General features: G+C 34.1%; 2 protein-coding genes across 2 annotated transcripts in view; both read right to left on the reverse strand.

Moving 5' to 3' along the window:
* Positions 1 to 5,231: 5,231 nt before the first annotated feature.
* Positions 5,232 to 20,609, reverse strand: part of LOC135139316 (meteorin-like protein) — a 41,024-nt gene continuing 25,646 nt past the window's right edge. Inside the window, exons 2-5 of the mRNA XM_064069512.1 lie at positions 18,739 to 18,996; positions 18,545 to 18,684; positions 13,138 to 13,194; positions 5,232 to 6,133 (exon numbers count right to left, since the gene is read on the reverse strand). Coding sequence (XP_063925582.1) covers positions 5,796 to 6,133; positions 13,138 to 13,194; positions 18,545 to 18,684; positions 18,739 to 18,996 — 793 coding nt within the window. The 3' untranslated portion in view covers positions 5,232 to 5,795. The remainder of the gene's footprint in view (positions 6,134 to 13,137; positions 13,195 to 18,544; positions 18,685 to 18,738; positions 18,997 to 20,609) is intronic.
* Positions 9,337 to 13,123, reverse strand: LOC135139317 (mitochondrial import inner membrane translocase subunit Tim8-like). The gene has a single exon (XM_064069513.1). The coding sequence runs from the start codon at positions 12,918 to 12,920 to the stop codon at positions 12,672 to 12,674; it is 249 nt and encodes an 82-aa protein (XP_063925583.1). The 5' UTR covers positions 12,921 to 13,123; the 3' UTR covers positions 9,337 to 12,671.

Genomic DNA, 20,609 nt, shown 5'->3' on the forward strand with positions numbered 1-20,609 from the left:
CCAAAATGAAGTATCACAATTATTGGGATATTTTAAAAACTCGAATTTGAACTGAAAACTCTGTTTTCGTTTCACCTCGTTGAGATCTATTTATATCCCAGAATTTTGTGTAGATTTTTAGACAACTTTCTAAAAGATCAACTTTTGGATACTTCGGCTATTAGGAAAATTTTGACGCTTTTTCGACCACTCCATAAATTTCCGAAAGAGATTTTCTTGTAGATTTCGACCTTCACATGTCATTTCTTCGATTACTCCTATCTTTTTTCCAGAATTGTACATGGAAATATGGAAATTTTTAAGGAAAAAAAAATAATTGTCTAAACTTTCTAAAAGATCAACTTTTGGATACTTCGGCTATTAGGAAAATTTTGACGCTTTTTCGACCACTCCATAAATTTCCGAAAGAGATTTTCTTGTAGATTTCGACCTTCACATGTCATTTCTTCGATTACTCCTATCTTTTTTCCAGAATTGTACATGGAAATATGGAAATTTTTAAGGAAAAAAAAATAAAAATCGAAAAGCCTAAAAATTTAAAAAAACTGAAAAATTGAAAACTTAAAATACTGAGAAATAAAAAAATTAAAAATTCCAATTATTGAAACTTGAAACATCGAAGAATTAAATAATCAAAAATCGAGAAATCGAAAAATCTAAAATTTAAAAAATCAATAAATTAAAACAACGAAAAATCGAAGAATCCCATAATGTCGGGAAATCGAAACATTAAAAATTGGAAAGTTGAAAATCCAAAGAACTAAAAGATCGAAAAATTTAAAAACCGAAAAATTGTAAAATTGAAAAATAAAAATTTTTAAAAATTGTAAAATTGAAAAACCAAAAATTTAAAACAGATAAGTCAAAAATTTGAAAGATCGAAAAATGGAAACTCCGAAAAAACTGAAAAACCTAAAATTTAAAAATTGTAAACTTAAAATAGCAAAGAATTGAAAAATCGAGAAATCGAAAAATCTAAAATTTGAAAAATCGAAAAATTAACATATGTGGAAAATCGAAGAATCGAAAAGTTGAAAATTTGAGAACTCTTAACATCAAGAATTGGAAAATTTAAGGCTCGAAAAACTGAAAGATCGAAAAATTGAAAAATCGAAAAATTTAAAAGCCAGAAGTCAAAAATTCGAAAGATCAAGAAATCGAAAAAACTTAAAAAACTAAAATTTAAAACTGAAAAATCAAAATATGGAAAAATCGAAGAACCGAAAAATTGAAAAATCACAAAAAACACAAATTTTAAAAATCGAAAAATTGAAAAACCGAAAAACCTAAAACCAAGAATTCAAAAATTCGAAACATCAAACAATCGAAAAATTAAAAAATTTAAAAATCGAAAAATGGAAGAAAAATTAGAGAATCGAAACATTGAAAAATCCCAAAATTGAAATATAAAAAAATTGTGAAATCGAAAAACTGAAAAATCGAGAATACGAAAAATTGAAATATTGAAGTCGAAAAACCAAAAATTTGAAAAATCGAAGAACTGAAGAATTGACCTTGAACAAGTCGAGAAATCGGGAAACGAAATCAATTATTCGAGAAATTGAGAAAGCTAAAAACTGACAATTTACAAACGTAAAAAAAGAAAAATTGCAAACTTTCAACACCGGAATACAGAAAAACTAAAAAAAAAGGAGGAGAACTTGAAGAATCTAAAAAATCAAACCTGAAACAAAAATTGAGAAATCGAAGAACTGAAAAATCGAGAAATCGAAGAACTGAAAAATCGAGAAATCGAAAAATTGAAGAACCGAAAAATTTAAAACCGAGAAGAGAAAATTTCGACAGATCGAGAAATTGAAACACCAAAAAAACTGAAAAGTCTAAAATTTAAAAATTGTAAAATTAAAACATCCTAAAACTGAAAAATCGAGAAATTGAAAAATCTAAAATTTAAAAAAGAGAAAAATTAAAATATGGAAAAATCGAAGACTCGAAAAGTTGGAAATTCGAGAAATTAAAACATCAAAAATTGGAAAATTGAAAACTCGAAAAACCGAAAAATTGAAAAATCAAAAAATCAGTAATTTTGAAAATCGAAAAATCTAGAAGCGAGAAGTCAAAAATTCGAAATATCAAAAAATAGAACAATTGAAAGTTGAAAAAGTCGAAAAGTAAAACACCGAGATATCGAAAAATCGAAAAGTCCAAAAATCGAAACATTGAAAAATGAAAGGAAAATTGAAGAAACGAAAAATTGAAAAAATCCCAGAACTGCAACATAGAAAAATTGTAAAATCGAAAAACTTAAAAGTTGAAAAATCGAAGTCGAAAAGCTGAAAATTTTAAAAATCGAATAATTAACGAATTGAAACTTCGAGAAATTGAGAAATATAAAAATTGAAAATTTAGAAACGTAAAAAAATGAAAAATGTCAACACTCAAATACCTAAAAATTTTAAAAAAGTTAGGAGAGAAGTCAAAAATTCGAAAGATCAAGAAATCGAAAAATCAAAAAAAATGAAAAATCTAAAATTTAAAAATAGAAAAATTAAAATATGGAAAAATCGAAGAACCGAAAAATTGAAAAATCAAAACAAAATTTTAAAAATCGAAAAATTGAAAAACCGAAAAATCTAAAACCGAAAAGTAAAAAATTCGAAACATCAAAAAATCGAAAAATTAATAAAATTTAAAACGAAAAATGGAAAAAATTGACGGATCAAAACATTGAAAAATTCCAAAATTGAAACATCAAAAAATTGTGAAATCGAAAAACTGTAAAATTGAAAAATCCAAAAGTTGAAAAATTGAAGTCGCAAAACCAAAAATTTGAAATATCGAAAAATTGAAGAATTGAACTTTTCGACAAGTCGAGAAATCGGGAAACGAAATCAATTAATCGAGAAATTGAGGAAGCTAAAAACTGAGAATTTAGAAACGTAAAAAATTGAAAAATTGCAAAATTCCAACACCGGAATACCGAAAAATTTAAAAAAAGGAGGAGAAATTGAAGAATCGAAAAATTAAAAACTGAGACAGAAAAATTAAGAAATCGAAGAATTGAAAAATCGAGAAATCGAAAAATTGAACTGAAAAACTAAAAAATTGAAACATTGAAAATAGAGAAGTCGAGAAATAGGAAAATAAAAAAATCGAAACAACAAAAATTGAAAAATGGAAAACTGGGAAAAATTCTACGAATCGAAAAATTAAAAAACCTAAAATCCAAAAGCGAGAAGTCACAAACTCGAAACATCAAAAAATGGAAAAAAAGAAAAATAGAAAAATCCTAATATTCAAATACCGAAAAATTTAACAACCGAAAATTTGAAAAATCAATAATTTTAAAAATCGAAAAATTAAAAAACCGAAAAATCTAAAACCCAGAAGTCGAAAACTAGAAAATTTAAAAACCGAAATATTGAAAAATCGAAAAATAAAAAATTTTAAAAATCGAAAATTGAAAAACCGAAAAATTTAAAACCCAAAAGTCAAAAATACGAAAAATCGAGAAATGGAAACATGGAAAAAACTGAAAAATCTCAAATTTAAAAATTGTAAAATTAAAAGAGGGAAAAATTGAAAAATCAAAGAACCGAAAAGTTGAAAATTCGATAAATCAAAAGTTCACAAATTGGAAAATAGAACATTCGAAAAACCGAAAGATCGAAAAATTCAAAAAACATTCGGTGTAACAATTTTGGTCCGCGACCATCAATACACAAAACATACAGCAGAACCATCTATGAGGGCACTAAAGATTTTATGAGCAGAAAAGTTCTTTATAACACTGTAAAACTTAGTTACAGAATTCTATCACGATATTCTCGGTTGCTGTTACTATACAAAACAAGATGTCGCTAGCAGTATCAAAACTGGCTAAAATGAAGATTTTCATTTGGTATTATTTTTTAATATGCGTATACAGTTAAAATAAATCTTTTTAAAGATTATAAAGATATACTTACCCTCGTGAAAATATATAAATTTTGAAAGGTTTTTGTTCTGCCTTGTGTTTCCCTAGTATAAGTTTATATTTATCAATGTTTTTATAATCTAATTCACCTATTACTTAGTTTTGATGATGGCACCAACAGGCACCTTTGCGATCCCACATTCTTATAAAATCTATGTTAAAATTCAATTATTAGTTGCATCACGGATAAAATAATTTGAAAATGACCGACTATGCAACCAGTTAAACACGATTGTCTGGCTAACCACTGACATAACAATTTTGCGCTTCATTAAAATTTTAAATTATTGCTTAAAATTAATCAGTACCTTATTCACACCAAAAACCTAAAACAGTAAAAATATGAGCTAGTTCTAGAAAAAACTGTTTCCAAACGATTAAAGTTCTTTTTAGTTTCTTTAAATTTTCAAACATTTCCTCTCCTCCTGTTATAGGTACAATTATCTAACGACGTTCCGAACCCTAATCATCGCAACACCTGCCGACTTGCTCGTTTTTTCTGAACTAAATTGCGATTAATTCTAGTACCACACCACACTACTTAAGTAAGTGCACCATGCGCATTAAACCCGACTTGCAAGCCAAGCTTTCCCAGAACTCCAGTCGGCGCATTTCACCAGGTCCAACTGAACTCGCCTCCACTTCAAACCCAAGATTTATTGACGCATGTGGCAATAAAAGCATTGTGTATTCTCATCACTCTCCATTCACACGCACCGCAGTCACGCATTCGGAAGCGTCAAGACGCCGGAGGAAGTCGAAGAAAAAAGCCACCAGAACCTCAAGTGTGCATCGTCGCACATAAAAATTTACAAGTCGTTGCAATTAAACCAATTATGGCAGTGTTTGGATGATCTCAATGCTTTCGCGGAAGCGGTTTTTGTCAGCCAGCAATAACAAACCAGAGATGCGGTTCTAAAGAGACCAGGAACTATTTTTTACAGTTGTTGTAGTTATTCTATGAATCAGCGCTGGCATATGTTGGGCTATTATGCGTTTCTGTGAAGGATTTTGTTGTCTTGGGGCTTTGACTTGATGCGCACATCTGCTGGTGACGGTGCGGAGAAGGGTCAAATTTGGGTTTAACAGTTCGTAAACAGAGAGGCGGCAAATGCAAAATGTACACACAAGGTTGCAGAGTGAGGAAAGAAAAATCGACCTTAACTGACAAACGAATGTTAATTTTTTGTTTGACAGGCTGTCGAAAATTCCCGCGTTTTTCACCACAGAGACGTCCTTGTGAAAAACAATCATTCTTTTTCATTCCTTTAATTACAACATAATGAAACACGTGTTAATTTAAAATTTATATATTTCTTTGCAAACAATACAATTCAATAAAAATATATTTTACATATCACAGCGTTCTGTCCACACAGAAGTCATTTATGGCATTCTTTCTTAAGCAACAGATCTTTTAAAAACTCTATCATAAAAATAAAAAAACGAAATCTTACCAGTTTTTCAGTACTAGGAACAATAAGATTTCATTTTTACACAACGTGAGATCCAAACAATACTTTTATGTACACACATAATTAAGACAACTTTACAAAAGTAATTACAAGTACAGGATTAGTCAAGTGAAACTGTAGAAAGCGGCTCTATTTTGGCACCAAGAATTCAATAACCATAACTCTATGGAAGCTCAGAATATTACACGAATAAAGAATCCAAGCTCCAATGTGGAGCACCTCTATGTACAAGCACAAAACATTCCAGGACGGTCGTTTATTGCCAACTATTGCACAGCAGTCCCCTGAAATCCGGCTTAAGTTTTGCTAAGCACCGTCGCATTCAAGTCTTTACATATGTACAGATCACAGAAGCGCACTTAAGTTACTTTGGTGAGTGGGGGCTAACTGCGCAAGACGCAGTGGGCCTTGCCCTCTTCGGACAGCTGGTTGACCAGGAGGGCCCAGTCCTCCAGCCGGGGGGCGCACTGCAGGGTGAGGTCGCCCAGCTTGCGCCTCGCCATGAAGACGAACTCGCCGATCCCGTGCGACACCCCGCAGTGCTGCGCCACGTGCAGGGTGACTTCCTGGAGGGAGTCGTGCGCGGACTCGTCGGGGATGCTGTTGTCGGTGGTGAAGGCGTCGTCGACGGTGTGGCGGATGAGTTTCGTCACTTTGACGGCCATCTGGGACACCTCGAGCTCGTCGTGGTTCTCCACACCGTGGATAATGCCCCGAGTCACTGTAAAGAAAAAATTGCGTTAATTTTCAAGCGTTCTACTTTGGTTGATAAAGTGCTTATGGCGCATTTTTAAATTGTGTACTTGCGATTTTAACCACTGTTCGTGATAAACTTTGTACTTTGCTACGTGCCAGTAATAAGGATAATTATATGTATAGGAACACGCAGTCCGCATCCAAGGATTAAGTTTTAGCCTTTTGGATTTCTCGCTAGATTCGTTCCAGGGTCAAATATTGGTATTTTCGTATTTTTAGAATTTGACGTGAAAGTTCATGATGTGCATTATGTAAAGTGCACTTTCTGTTGCATTAACTCGTCAAATAAATGTGTTTCGGTATCAAAAATCCAAAAAGTCTTTCTACTTGTTGAGCCTAAGGTATATACGTATTATAAGATAAAAATGTTCGGTGCTAAATCAGGTCAATCGAGGTGAGGTGCCAAGTCAAGTCAGGTTAAATGAGATGCTAAATCAAATCTCATCAGGCTCAAGTTAGGTCAGGTCAGATTCCAGATCAAGTCAGGTCAGCCGCCACATCAGTTTAGGTCCAGCGCTAGATCAGATCAGGTCGGGTGCCAGATCAGGTCAGGGCAGGTCAGACACCAGTTTTGGTCAGGTGTCAAATCAAGGCAGACCAGATGCCAAATAATGTCAGGTGTGGCGTCAAATCAGATCAGGTGGTGCTTCACGTCCAAATTGCTAAATCAGGTCAAATGAGGTGAAGTACTAAATCAGGTCAAGCCATGTGATAACAAAGTCAAGTGATGTGCCAAGTCAGGCGATGATCCAAATCAAGTCAGGTGCCAAATTAGGTTAGGTTAGTCGCCAAACTAGGCCAAGTAAAATGCCAAGCAAGTCAAAAGGCAGATCAAGTCAGGTTCCAAACCAGCTCAAGTCAGGTGCCACGCCAAGTCAGGTTCCAAATCAGGTCAAGTCACGTGCCAGCTCCGGTCAGGTCAGGCGCCAGGTTAGATCAGGTCAGTTTAGGCGCTAGGTCAGGTCAGGCCAGACTGTAGAACAAGTCAGATCAGATACCTGATTAGGCCAACCGCCAAATCAGGTCAGGTTAGGCGCCAAATCAGCTCATGTCAGGAGTCAAATCAAGTCGGGTGAGGTGCCAAATCAGGATTAGTATCCGTTTACGTCTGTCCATGTCGATTTATAGACATTTAGATGTATTAGAAAAAAATTAAAATTGTGTAACAACATTACATACATATCTTTATTTTAACTTTCATAGGTTTCATAAAAAAATCACAAGATCAAATCTTATATTCCAAAAAATCTGGCACTTATTTACCTTCGATTAATTTTTTGACATCACAATTTATTTGTGTTTCAGCTTTAATTTTTTTATTTTATATTACAACTTTTCTTTTGTCAATTTTTCTTTTCCCCATTTTTCTAAGTTCTCTATTTTATATCACAGTTTTTCGTTTATTCAACTTTTTAATCTTTACTTTTTCAAATCCTCGATTTTCCGATTTCTTTTAATTTTCGGTATTTCAATTCCCAATTTTGTTTTTTCGATTTTTGAGTTTCCCGATTTTTAATCTTTCGATTTTTCAATTGTATGGTTTTACAGTTTTTTAATTTTTTTTGTTTCGAAAAGTTGAAAATTCGGAAAAATGAAAAAATCGAAAAACCAAAAAATTGGAAAAAAGTGGAAAATCGAAAATTTGCAAATCGGAGGACTGAAGAAGTAAAAAAACTGAGACATTGAAAAACTTAAAAAAAAAAGAAAAATTGAATAAATATCAAAGTTTTAAAACCCACTAACGGAAAAGTATAAAAATTTAAAACCGTAAAATTCACACACTGGATTTTTTTTAAATATGACACATATTAAAAAAACTGGTATAACTGCAAATCAAAAACTGAAGATGCGAAAAATTGAAAAATCGTAAAATTCAAAACTTGAAAAGAAATCTAAAAATCGAAAAGTCGAAAAATTTTAATAATCGATCGAGGAACGGAGGTGTCAAGAAATCGAAAAATTGAAAAATCAAATTACTCAAATGTTAAAAATTTAAAATTCCAATAATTGAAAAATAAAATATCGAAGAACTGAAAAATTGAAAATCGAGGAACCGAGATATTAAAAAATCAAAAAATTAAAAAATCCGGAAATTGAACCGAAAATCTGAAAAAAACGAAAAATTAGAAAATGCCACAACTGAAATGACGAAAAATTGGGTAATTGAAACATCAAAAAATCGAGAAATTGATAAATCCAAAATTTAAAAATCGGAAAAATGAAAATTCGAAAAGGTAAACAATTCAGAACTCCAAAAATCTAGAAAATTGAGAAATCAAAAATTTTAGAATTGATACATCTAATATTTAAAATCGAAAAGTCGAAAAATTGAAGACTCAACATATTGAAAAAGCCCAAAATTGACATCTCGAATAATTGAAAAATCCCAAAACTGAAAGAACTGAGATATCGAAAAATTGAAAACCGAAAAATTGTAAATCAAAAAATTGAAGATATGAAAATAAAGAAATTCAAAAGTTAAAAAAACTGAAATGTTGAGATGTTGAGAAATCGAAAACTTGGAAAGAAATCGAAAAGTCGAAAAATTTTAAAAATCGAAAAACCAGGATGTCAAGAAATCGAAAAATTAAAAAATCAAAATATTCGAATGTTATTTAAAATTGCAAAAAAGTTGAAAATCAAAAACACAAAAGTGAAAAATCGGGAAATCGAAGAATCGAAAATCTGAAAAATCGAGAAATTCGAAAATTGTTAAATTGAAATGAGGAAAAATTGGAAAATTGAAAAGCTAAACATTCAAAAACTTGAAATTAAAAACGAAAAATCTAATTTAAAAATCTAAAAATTGATAAAACTAAAATTTAAAAATCGAAAAATTAAAAATTCGGAAGGGTAAACAATCGAGAACTCGACAAATCGTCTAGGAATCGGGAAATCAAGAATTTTAAAATTGAAAAATTAAAATATAGAAAAATTGAAAAATCCCAAAACTGAAAAGAAGAATTGAAAAGTTCAAAAAATTAAAATGTTGAGATTTTGAGAAATCTAAAATTGGAAAAGATATCTAAAAATCGAAAAACGTAAAACTTACTAGTCGAAAATTGAAAAATCAAAATCCTCCAATATTAAAAATTTAAAATTGCAAAAATTGAAAATCTGAAAAATCCAGAAATTCGAGAATTCCAAAATTGAAATGAGGCAAAATTGGGAAATTGAAAAATTGAGAAACTGGAAAGCTAAACATTGAACAATTTGAAATTTAAAAAAAATCGGTTTCCCAATTTCACATTTTTAAAAAAAGATAGGACCCTCGAGAAGGTTTCACATAAACAAAAGACATTTGGCGCCTCTCAGAAAGTTTTAATTTTCCAAAGACAGTTGGGACCCCCAAAAAGGGTTCACATTCTTAAAAAAAGACATTTGGGGCCCACGAGAAGGTTTTACATTTTTAAAAAAGACATTTGGGGCCATCGAGGTTTTACATTAAAAAAAAAAAACAGTTGGAATCCCCTAGAAGGTTTCACTTTCTTAGAAAAAAATACATTTGGAATCCCCGAGAAAGTTTCACATTCTTGAAAAAAAATACATTTGGGGCCCCCGAGAAGGTTTTACATTTTTAAAAAAGACAATTGGAATCCCCGAGAAGGTTTCATATTCTTAAAAACAATACATTGGGGGCCCCCGAGAAGGTTTTACATAAAAAATACAGTTGGGTAGGTCTCCCGTTTTCTGTCTATTTGGCAGTGATTTTATTAGACAGATATCACTGAAACTACTTGGCATTAACCAAAATTTCTCTATTTAATCCCACAAAAAATGTAATGAGGTTGTGAGAGGAATTTTTCTTAGTGGTTTAATATATTGCATTTATAATTTTAACGCTCATAGCTTATTGAAAAAGAAAATATACAATGAAACTGTAGTTTTCCTTAGTGGAAATTACTCTCGCTATAATAAAAAAATAATTAATTCCTGCAAAAGTTTGCCTCTGAAGTCTGAAAGTAGCAGTACGTAGTCGAAAATTTTAAAAATATTGAAAATATTTGTACAGATTAGTCCAAAGTCGACTAAATTCTTCTTTATCATCAGATCCTTAGGAAAGAGTGCGTTTTAGAAAACACTAATTTTGAAAATTTCCCAAAATTCTGACGTGGTGGACAAAAAATTAATATTTTCAGAGGAAACATGAAATCGTATATAAAAAGATTTGCTGACCACCGGATAAATTCATGTGACCTTGATTTTTTGATCTACAAAAACTATTTTTTAGCATTAGACGAAACTATGTTCATATCGGTACCACATTTAGCGATGTTTGCGAATGGTCATGGTAATTTTCGACCACTAGACCCGTAAGACGAAAACAGGCCATGGGTACTTTCCACGTCTTAAAGCACTTCCTTTTTCGTCGAGTACCTTGGCAAACAACATTAATCCTAATGAAGATTATTTAGCATCCTTATCACAACCATGGCATTTTTCCGCCGTTTCGGCTATCTCTATTTGCCGCAGATGGCGATGGCAAGCCCATTACCGGCCCATATCCACATCACCTCGAACCACATTAATCTAAATTAAACACCGATAAGTAATACTGAGTCAACAGTAGGCTAGTATTTGCCCTGGACTCGAGTGCTTTTAAGCAAGAAATAAAACCGTTTTTATCTCTTGTAAATAGTGTAATAAATCCGTATCGAAAAACAAATATTGGATGGCATTCCTCGAACCGAGGAAGAAGAAAGGCGAGCTGCGTGCCAGCGATCAGCGGTGACAAAGGAATGAATCATTGTAGATTTTAATAACGGATGAAATGATGAAAGTGCAAAAACGAAACTGATTAATTGCCACCAGGGCATTTGTAACAATGAGCAATTAGAAGACTTCGAATCGTAGCGTATCACCTCTGGCTTCGATGCGTTAAACCTATTGTTCTTGCGTTAGGCGGTGGGCGTTATGATTGATCTGGTTTGCTATAAAGAAGAAATCAGGCTTGAGGTGAACTCGTTTCGAAAGTTCGAAGTGGAGGAGCATGAAGAGGGATTAGGTACACGCAGATGTTCGTTAGGTGGCTTTATAGATTTGCAGCTACGTAACAATCTATTGTTGGAGAGTTTGATTGGTTTTTGATTGTGGATACAGCGTGAATCTATTAGAGGCGATTTGTTTGAGTGGCTTTTATGGAGGCACTTTGTTGTGAGCTTTTACGAAGTATGAAAACAAACTAATGTGATTTACAAAGGGGAATAAATTAATAGAATGGTAGAAATGACGCGAGGTTTATGGAGTTTCTTCGTTGTTAACAAAAATTGGATTAGAGAGCACGTCCTCGCCCTATGAAGCGTGACTAATATCTCGTGCATGTCAGGCCGTAATTGCTTTAACTATTCATTAATTTTTTAGTCATCCTGTGTAAATAATTCCAAAAAATTGCTCCAAAGTTATTTGAACGGAACTTCCCTACCACCTCAAGCATAATCAATTCTGCATGCATGTAGCCTATTCTTCACAACGCAACGGAGTCATTTTTCAGCGTAGCAACAGCGCAGGACATTTTTTCCAAAACCCTGCCCCACTAGACTTTTGAACACTGTACTTATAACTCCAACAAACTAAAAATCTGCCTCCACCCGAGCCGTCCCAAGGCGCCAGAATTACACAACCCATTGTTGTCCCAGTGGGCGTCCGCCGCTCCTTTCGACCACATCATTTACCTTCCGGTGACGCGCAGCTCGTGCGATTTTTTCCTTTTGCTCCTCGTCTAGAACACGTTGCCATAACAGGACACAACCAGCTCCCGGGGGCACACGCTGGCTCCATATTTAATTCTTGCAAGCTATTTATTTAAGCGAAACGCCGGATTATCGGCCAGATCCTCATTACCATTTTCTCTGTAATTAACAGTTTTGTGCGCTCGAGTGCCGCGGGCCCACTTTCCTCGCTACTAATCAATTAACTGCTGAACTCGGTGGCGAAAACAAAAAATTATGCAGCCGCAATTAGGTCTTTCCTGTCGGAGACCACCCGGAATTCGGCCGAAAATTCATTAATGGGCCCAGTCGGGCGTACAGGCGTCTGGCGGAAAGTGTGCGGGTAATGGGCCCAAGATGGGTCGAAATTAATATAGACGCAGCGGCCTCGTTCGGGCCCAATGGTATAACTAGAATTAATCAATAGCACGTGAGTCAAAACTAAAAAGGTTTCGCCGTATGCACGGGGGATACACAACGGTCTTCTCGGGGGCCAATTTTATCAACTATATTGCTTTAGGGCTACGCTTACCCGTGGAAAGCAACTCTGTGCGTCCAGGAGACCCCGGAATTGCATTTTTCGTCAAAAACAGGAAAGTTATGCATGTGCACTTTCGTCAGGTCGTAAAAAATCTTCCGTTATGGTTAATGAAGCGGAGTGCAACCTGGACGCACAGCAATTTGCGATTAACCTAACTGCTCTTAATGACGTGCTAAGTAGAAGCAGCGCTTCCAGAAAATTTGCGCAATTAATCTCGTCACGCCAGTTCTGATATTTATTGCAATTTGGTGTCGTTACATGTTAATTCGCTTTTCTAGCAGTTGAGCGAATCTGTTGGTTATAAATAGCGAGACGTCGATGAATCTGTTCACGCAGTTTGTCAAGCAGGTTTCTGTTTTGCTGTCAAGCTTCTTGCCTGTGGTCTCCACGCACTTGTCCCAGCACAATTCGCTGAATTCGTGGATCTGGGCGGTGAATTCGGCCTTCTCGCGCTCTTTGCTCAAGAAGTCGTGGAGCTGCTCCACGGTGGTTTCGTCGTTCATTTTTGACAATTCTGGCTTCTGTTAGTGACGTTGCCAAGACAATAAGAGCGTCAAGGTGACATCGCGTTTCACTTTTCCTTTAATTATTGTTTTCTCGTAAGCGGCACTCTCACGTCAATTGCCAACCTCAAAATAACACCCGGTGACACTTTAATTGCTACAATTAGCATAATGCAACGTTTTCAGTGTTTCCGTCGTGTACCGATGCAGTACTTACCAAGATCACTGGTGCAGAATGCGTGCGCCAATTCCTCGCTTGTACACGGTCGACATTCTGCAAAAAACAGGAATAAATTAGCAAAAATTGCAGCATTCAATTAGTTTCTGCCGCTTTCTCTGAGCGGTTTAAACTAGTTTCCCATGATCCCACACCGATTGTAAAAAGAAAATTTCCTTCGGAACCCTTATCGTGTATATGCAGATTTTATTGCAAGTGCTTGCGTTACATAACATCCTGTATAAGTAGGGGGGTTTGTTTTTCCCAGTTGTAGATTGGTATTACGGTCGTGTGAAATTGTTGGGTTATTAGATACGTGGGGTCATTATCACACGATCAAATTCGTTTGATTAAATGATGCGGCTTTTTATTGCAAAGCGAGAGCAGGTGTTTGACGAAATTATTTTGTAGTTAGGTTGATAATGACGAAGAAAGTGACGGAAGCGGAGAGGTCTGTTAGACGTTTGCATAATAGACAATTGTATCTTGCTTTGCGGCTAATTTGAATAAAACCGATCTTTATAGTTGTGTGTGACCCACAGGAAAAGCCAATTCATTCTGCACTGTCAAAACTATTATATTATCTGTGCAAAAATTAAAAGACCACTCAATCGACAACAGTACGAAAACTCAACCGACATTATCTAGGGAGATTTTTGGTACCAACCATTTGCTGAGAAACTGCAGTCCTAGTTTTTCACTAATTTTTCACTCTCAAGTTTTTTTTGATTTTTTAAAATTTGGGTTAGCTCATGATTTGCTTTGGAACTACTCATTTTCAACAATACATGTACAATCGCACGCAAATGTTTTGAGCCTATGGGCGGATCATTTTTGCCGGTCGTCACCGAAGGAGGCGGTCCAAATCGTCCAAGGGCAGAATTTGTAGGTAGGCTCAAACTACAACGAAATTTACGTGTTGACCAAATTCTTACCCTGAATTAGTTTTAATTTTATAAATACCCTATCTAAAATGTTCAGAATATACTTGTGATTTACCATTCCATTAATATTTTTTGGATTTGTTTACGCATACAGAGTGACTCAAAAAAAAAATTACTGAGTCAATTTATTTTATTGAAGAAATCAAGAATTGCAAAAATGAATACTTTGAAATCTTGTCAATTAGTTAGAAAAAAAAACCTCTCCTGCTCTAATAACATCGAGAATACGCTCAAAATCACACTAATATTAGGTCTAATTGTGCCGACCATAGTTATAAAATTCACATTAAAGTAAGTCACGGACATTTTTTGAAGTGTACTACATTTCAAAAAGCAAAAAAAATGTTCAGTTTATAAACTTCATAATTTTGGTTTAAAGTTTATCAATCATATTTGACGCTTTATTTTATCCGTTCCATTTGTTATCCTTTACTGCGGTCTCTCTTGGGTCGAGGTGTAACACCGGACCAAACGTTCTTCGACCGATAGGATAATTTATTACTTCCAACATCTTTTCGGTGACAAATTTAATCTTTGCATACTTCAGCGTAGTTAGTGAACTCGTTGTGACCACTGAAATATACAAAGAGTAAATTTTGAAATGGAACGAAAGTCGAAGAATACTTTCAAAGCCACGATCAAAATGTATTTGTTTATCTTCGCCAAAAAATGCATGACGTCATCGTAAAATTTGATATGATGATTCTATACCTGTGATTTATCATTGCAGTAATATTTTTTAGATTTACTTATACAGCCTGTCTCAAAAAAAGGTCACTTCGATTTTCTATCAACTTTTCGATTTCATTATTTTCTAATTTTCTGATTTTTCAAATTTGGGGTATTTTGATTTTTCGAGTTTTCAGTTTTTTCGTTTTTCGATTTTTTAATTTTTCGTTTTTTTGATTTTTCGATGTTTCGATTTTTTAATTTGCCATTCTTTCAATTTTCGATTTTTCGTCTTTCCATTTTTAGATTTTTTGATTTTTCTGTTCGTCAGTTTTTAGACTTTGCAATTTTTTTGCATTTTTCGATTATATTTTACTTTCCGATTTTTTTGATTTTTGAATTCTCGATTTTACGTTTTTAATTCTTCGATTTCCGATTTTTCAATTTTCCGGTTTTTTAATTCTTCTATTCTCGATTTTTCGATTTTCCATTAATCATAAAATTTTTCGATTTTTCGGTTGTTTTATTTTTCGACCTTCGATTTTCCAACTTTCGATTATTCGATTTTCCATTTTCTGATTTTACGATTTTTCGATTTGCGATTTTTCGATTTTCGTTTTTCCGCTTTTGTGGTTTTTCGATTTTTCTGTTTGTTTCAGTTTTTATGGTTCTGCAATTTGCAGCTTTTAGATTTGAATTTTGTTACTTGCCGATTTTCCACTTTTCGATTTTTTGATTTTTTTCGATCGTCGTTTTTTCGATTTTTTGATTTTTCAATTTTTAGGCCTTGCGATTTTTTTACTTTTCGTTTTTTCGAGTATTTGTTTCATGGAATTTTCGATTTTTCGAGTTTTCGGTTTTCGATTTTTCGGTTTTTCCATTTTCCGATTTTCGATTTTTCGATTTTCCATGTTTAGATGTTTCGGTTTTTTTTTATTTTTCGATTGTTCTGTTCGTCAGTTTTGAGACTTTGCAATTTTTACTTTTCCACTTTTCTATTATTTTAGTTTCGGATTATTCGATTTTTTAATTTTCGTTTCTTTTTTCATTTTTCGATCCGATTTTTTAATTTTTCGATTTTTCGGTTTTTTAATTTGTCGATTCTCGATATTCCGATTTGCGATTTTTCGATTTTCCAATCTTCGATTTTTCAATTTCCAGTTTTTGATTTTCCACTTTTTGATTTTACGATTTTTCGATTTTTCTGTTCGTCAGTTTTTAGGCTTTGCAATTTGTTTACTTTTCGATTTTTCGATTATTTTACTTTCCAGTTTTTTGATTTTTGAATTGTCGACTTTTAGAGTTTTCAATATTATGAATTTTCGAATTTTCGGTTTTCCTATTTTTCGATTTTTGATTTTTCCATTTTTGGGTTTTTTGATTTTTCAATTCTCGGTTTTTCAATCTTGCAAATTTTCGATTTTTCAGATTTGTGAATTTCCAGTTTTTCGATCGACATACGTATTAGATTCATTGAATTTCCATTTTTAGATTTTTGATTTTCCAGTTTTGTATTTTCAGATTTTCTGTTTTTCGCATATCTGATTTATCAAATTTTCGATTTTTCGGCTTTTCGATTTTTCGATATTTGATTTTCGAATTTTCGATTGTTCAGTTTTCCATTTTTCAGCTTTTAGACTTCAATTTTTTTACTTTTCGATTTTCCAAATTTTCGAGTTTCAATTTTCAGATTTTTGATTTTTCGATTTTCTTTTTAAATCTGAATTTTTCGGTTTTGATTTTTCGAATTTTTGATTTTTAATTTTTCCATTCTTCGGTTTTTAGACTTCAAGTTTCTTTCTTTTAAATTTTTCGATATTCTATTTTCCGCTTTTCAGAATTTTCGATTTTCAGTTTTCAGACTTTCGATGATTAGAATTTTGGATTTTTCAGTTTTATGATTTTCCGATTTTTAGAAAATTAGAGTAGTTGAATTTTCGATTTTTCAATTCATCGATTTTTCTATGTTCAATTTTTCAATTTAAATTTTGCGATTTTCAATTTGTCCATTGCCGATTTTTAGAATTTTCGGTTTTTCAATTTTTCCATTTTCAACTGTTAGACTTCAATTTTGCTACTTTCCGATTTTTTGGTTTTCGATTTTCCAATTTTCAGAATTTTCAAGTTTCTTTATTCAGATTTTCCATTTTCCACTTTTTCGATTTTAGATTTTTCGAATTTTTGTTTTTCCAATTTTTTCCTTTTTCGATTTTTCTGTTCGTTTCAGTTTTTAGGCTTTGGAATTTTTTTTACTTTATATATTTTGATTATTTTAATTTCCGATTTTTTTATTTTTGTTTTTGATTTTTTTAATTTTCAATATTACAAATTTTTGACTTTTCGATTTTTTGGTTTTCCCGTTTTTCAATTGTCGATTTTTACAATTTGTATTTTTCGATTTTCTGTTTTTTGCATTAGTGAATTTCAGTTTTTCCGATTTTTGATTTTGCGCATATTTGATTAATCAAATTTTCGAAAAAGTTACCATGCTTACAAAAACTTCAAAACATCTACAATATTTCAAAGTATTCAGTTTTGCTATTCTTGATTTTTTCAATAAAATAAATTGACTCAGTCATTAACTTTTTTGAGACACCCTGTATAACCAAATCTAAAAAATATTAATACAGTGATAAAGCACAAGTATAAAACTCATCATATTTTATACATTTAAGATAGGATTTATTCTGCAAAATTTTGAGGTGACGTCATAATTTTTTTAGAGGGGATAAGCAAATATATTTTAATTAAAAATGTATCATGTTTATCATGATTTTAAAACATCTGCAAGATTTCAAAGTATTCGATTTTGCAAATTCAAAATTAAATTGCAAAATATTGTTTTATAATTTTGATTTTTTTTCCAAAAATCTAGACGTTTTGGATAAAAACTCAACACGGAGTCATAAACTACATGTGTAGGACTATGGTACTGTATACAATTTAAAACCCATTTACTATGTATAAATTTGAAGTGACGTCATCACATTATTGGTGGGGATGATTATACAAATTTAATAATTTTGCGACATTTATGAAAAAAATATCAGTTAACAAAAATGACACGTTTTTATTTTTATGCCAGTTACATGTCACTCAACGACAATATCGTTTTTTTTTTAAGAGTATTTTATTTGAAAAAGTGATGAAATTTTTTATACGGAACAATTGGTCGAAAGATGTTAGAAAGCAAAATAATTCATGTCCGGACCATCGTTACTCACGAACGAAAGTGACCATTATTTTATGGGAACAACTACCTGCTAAATCTTCTCCGACAAATTCGAGAGAACTGGTGTGAGCCATAAATATTTCTTACCAAATGTATATATAACTACTGTCCGTCCCGTTATTGTCAATAAAATTTTATAGGGTAAAATGTGAATTTCGTTGTAGTTTGAGCCTACCTACAAATTCCGCCCTTGAAGGATTTGGACCGCCTTCTTCGGTGAGGGCAGGCAAAAACGATCCGCCCATAGGCTCAAAACATTTGCGTGCGATTGTACACATCGTGTTTGGCAATTCAAATATAACAATAATAAAGAAATAAATCAACAAACAAGACACAATAAGTGCTGAATATTAACGAACGACTAATTCAACAATATGACACGACTTGAATAACAACAGCAATAATAATGGTCTGCGAGTCATTAGCTTGTGTTCTATTGCCACTTTATGACTTTCTTCTGAGAATTCACCACAATCAACTTCAGATTTTTCATAATTCCTTCATTAAAAGATAAGTTTAATGACAAGTTGAATATGTAGGAGTGATCCAACACTATCCTCACCTTCAGTAGGGTCGAACCCCCGCACCCCCTTGGGCAGAGCTTGCAGGTCATAATCCACTTCCGCCACTCTCTTCGTGACCGCGTCCACATCCGCGGCTTCCACATAGATGGCTGCTTGGCCATTCTTACTGTTGAAACACCTGTAATTAAGCGATGTTATCTGAAGAAAAATGCGCGTAGACGGTGGCACCAACCTGATGGCTTTATTCCCACCGTCGGAGTGCGAGTACAGCGGCAGAAGAGAGCGCGGCCCTTCGAGGAACAAGCGAGCCGCTGGGTCCTTCTTGCCGTCGGAATGCACTTTGATGCAGGCCCGGAACTCGCGGTCTTGGCCCGGGAGGCGCAGCAGCACGCGCAGGGCGCCCCGGGGGTACAACCACGTGACCTTTCCCGCCGAGCAGCGCAGGTACACGGGGGTGACGCCTCGGCCCGTCGAAGAGGGGCTCAGTCCACTGGAAAACAAAAACAAAAAATTGGTCATTCAACAATTTCGTCACCAAGTGTTGTATATTTTTTATGTCTATGGCGACGTCACTGTACTTAATTCATATTAATAATCCTCAAGCGTGACGTGACCCATGCCCATCGCGCATCCATCACTTAAGCACGCAGCGCCTTCTCCGTTTTTGTCGTTTTTGCGAGCGAAATTAAAATAATCCGTTTTGTGATAAATTGCATCTTCAAGAAGCGCTAATATGCATAATCGAGTTCACAGTTCCGTTAGAGCGGTCCTTTGCGCCCTGAGTCTTATTTATCGGCGACTGATCTGGGCCAGGCGTTTTTATGCGAGTAACCGTTCCATTACTGGAATAAATCGACCATTTTCACACGTAATTAAACAGAGAAACCGACTCGGCATTCGCGATGGACCGTTAAAAACGCGCCGGATTTTTACGTGATGGGGTGTAATTGGGTGTGATGGATTGAGCAAGAACTGGGTTACGGTAATTGCAATCATAAATACGAAATTCTGGATTGAGCCGGTGCCCAATTAGACCTCGGAATGGGGAAATCGGCCTGGGTAATCACCGGCGATTATTGCATACCATGGGCTGATCTGGGCGGTATGGTAATTGGGTGGCTAGACGGCGAAAGATCTGGGTGGCGTTTTAAATACAAGTGGTACTGACGTCACGTGCGTCATAAACGAGCGCGAAAACTGTTTAAGTGTACATGTTTTTTTATTTTTCCAGATTCCATCAAAATGTGACATTACTTTAATCGTAAAAACTCGTTTCGTAACATCAGGAGACAGATGGGTTACGAAAACCGAACTGGTCCAAAAGATTAGTCAACCATAATGCAAATGTCGCGGCGATTCCGCCGACGATAAAATTAGACTATGGAGTTTCACTGAATAATTATCTTCGGTTTCCTCTACCTCCAATTAGTTTCTTGTGTTCGTTAGAAAAGTGCTACTTTCCTCTGTCGTTGTCACGCAGGGTACGCATATTTCTCACCGAATTCATGTCATTATCGCCACCGAATGATAATGTCGAAAGGAAAAGACCACTAACCTCTTCCTGGTCACAGTTTTGACCAACAATGTCGATAACGCGTGGCTTTCACTATCTCTCCGACCGTAAATCACGTCGTTTCCATTTTGATTGTCTGAACTTGGGTCAATGCTCACATTTTTACCTGCGAGTCGTTGCAGGTGTACTCCCTGTGTTATTTTAATCCGTGTAATGACAACCGGTCTAGAATTTCCAAAGTGAAGAAGACGTCTTACGTCTAACTGGACGTGCAATAATCATTTCGTAGAACTAGTCCGACGGGATGACATGGAGATGGTCATACATACAGATGTAATAAGTTGATAGGTAGGTAGGTGATGTCGTCGTTGCTTTGAAAATGAGCGACAAAGTCCAAGTGTTGTTGTTAGGTGGATTTAGAAATGTACAAAAGGATTTTTCGGAAAACCATCAAACTGACCCAAAGTGTAGATGGTTCTTTCGTTACATGTGAGGCGTGCGTTTCGTCACGCACATATAGAGAGTTAGAGCAGTTAATTTTGTAATTAAACTGTTAGTTTTGCATCGATTCACAAATTACCTCTCATGTG

The sequence above is a fragment of the Zophobas morio genome, unplaced genomic scaffold (genome assembly GCF_036711695.1).
Source record: "Zophobas morio isolate AGI-343-1 ecotype UQ-CSIRO unplaced genomic scaffold, CSIRO_AGI_Zmor_V1 ptg000031l, whole genome shotgun sequence".
NCBI classification, from domain to species: Eukaryota; Metazoa; Arthropoda; class Insecta; order Coleoptera; family Tenebrionidae; genus Zophobas; species Zophobas morio.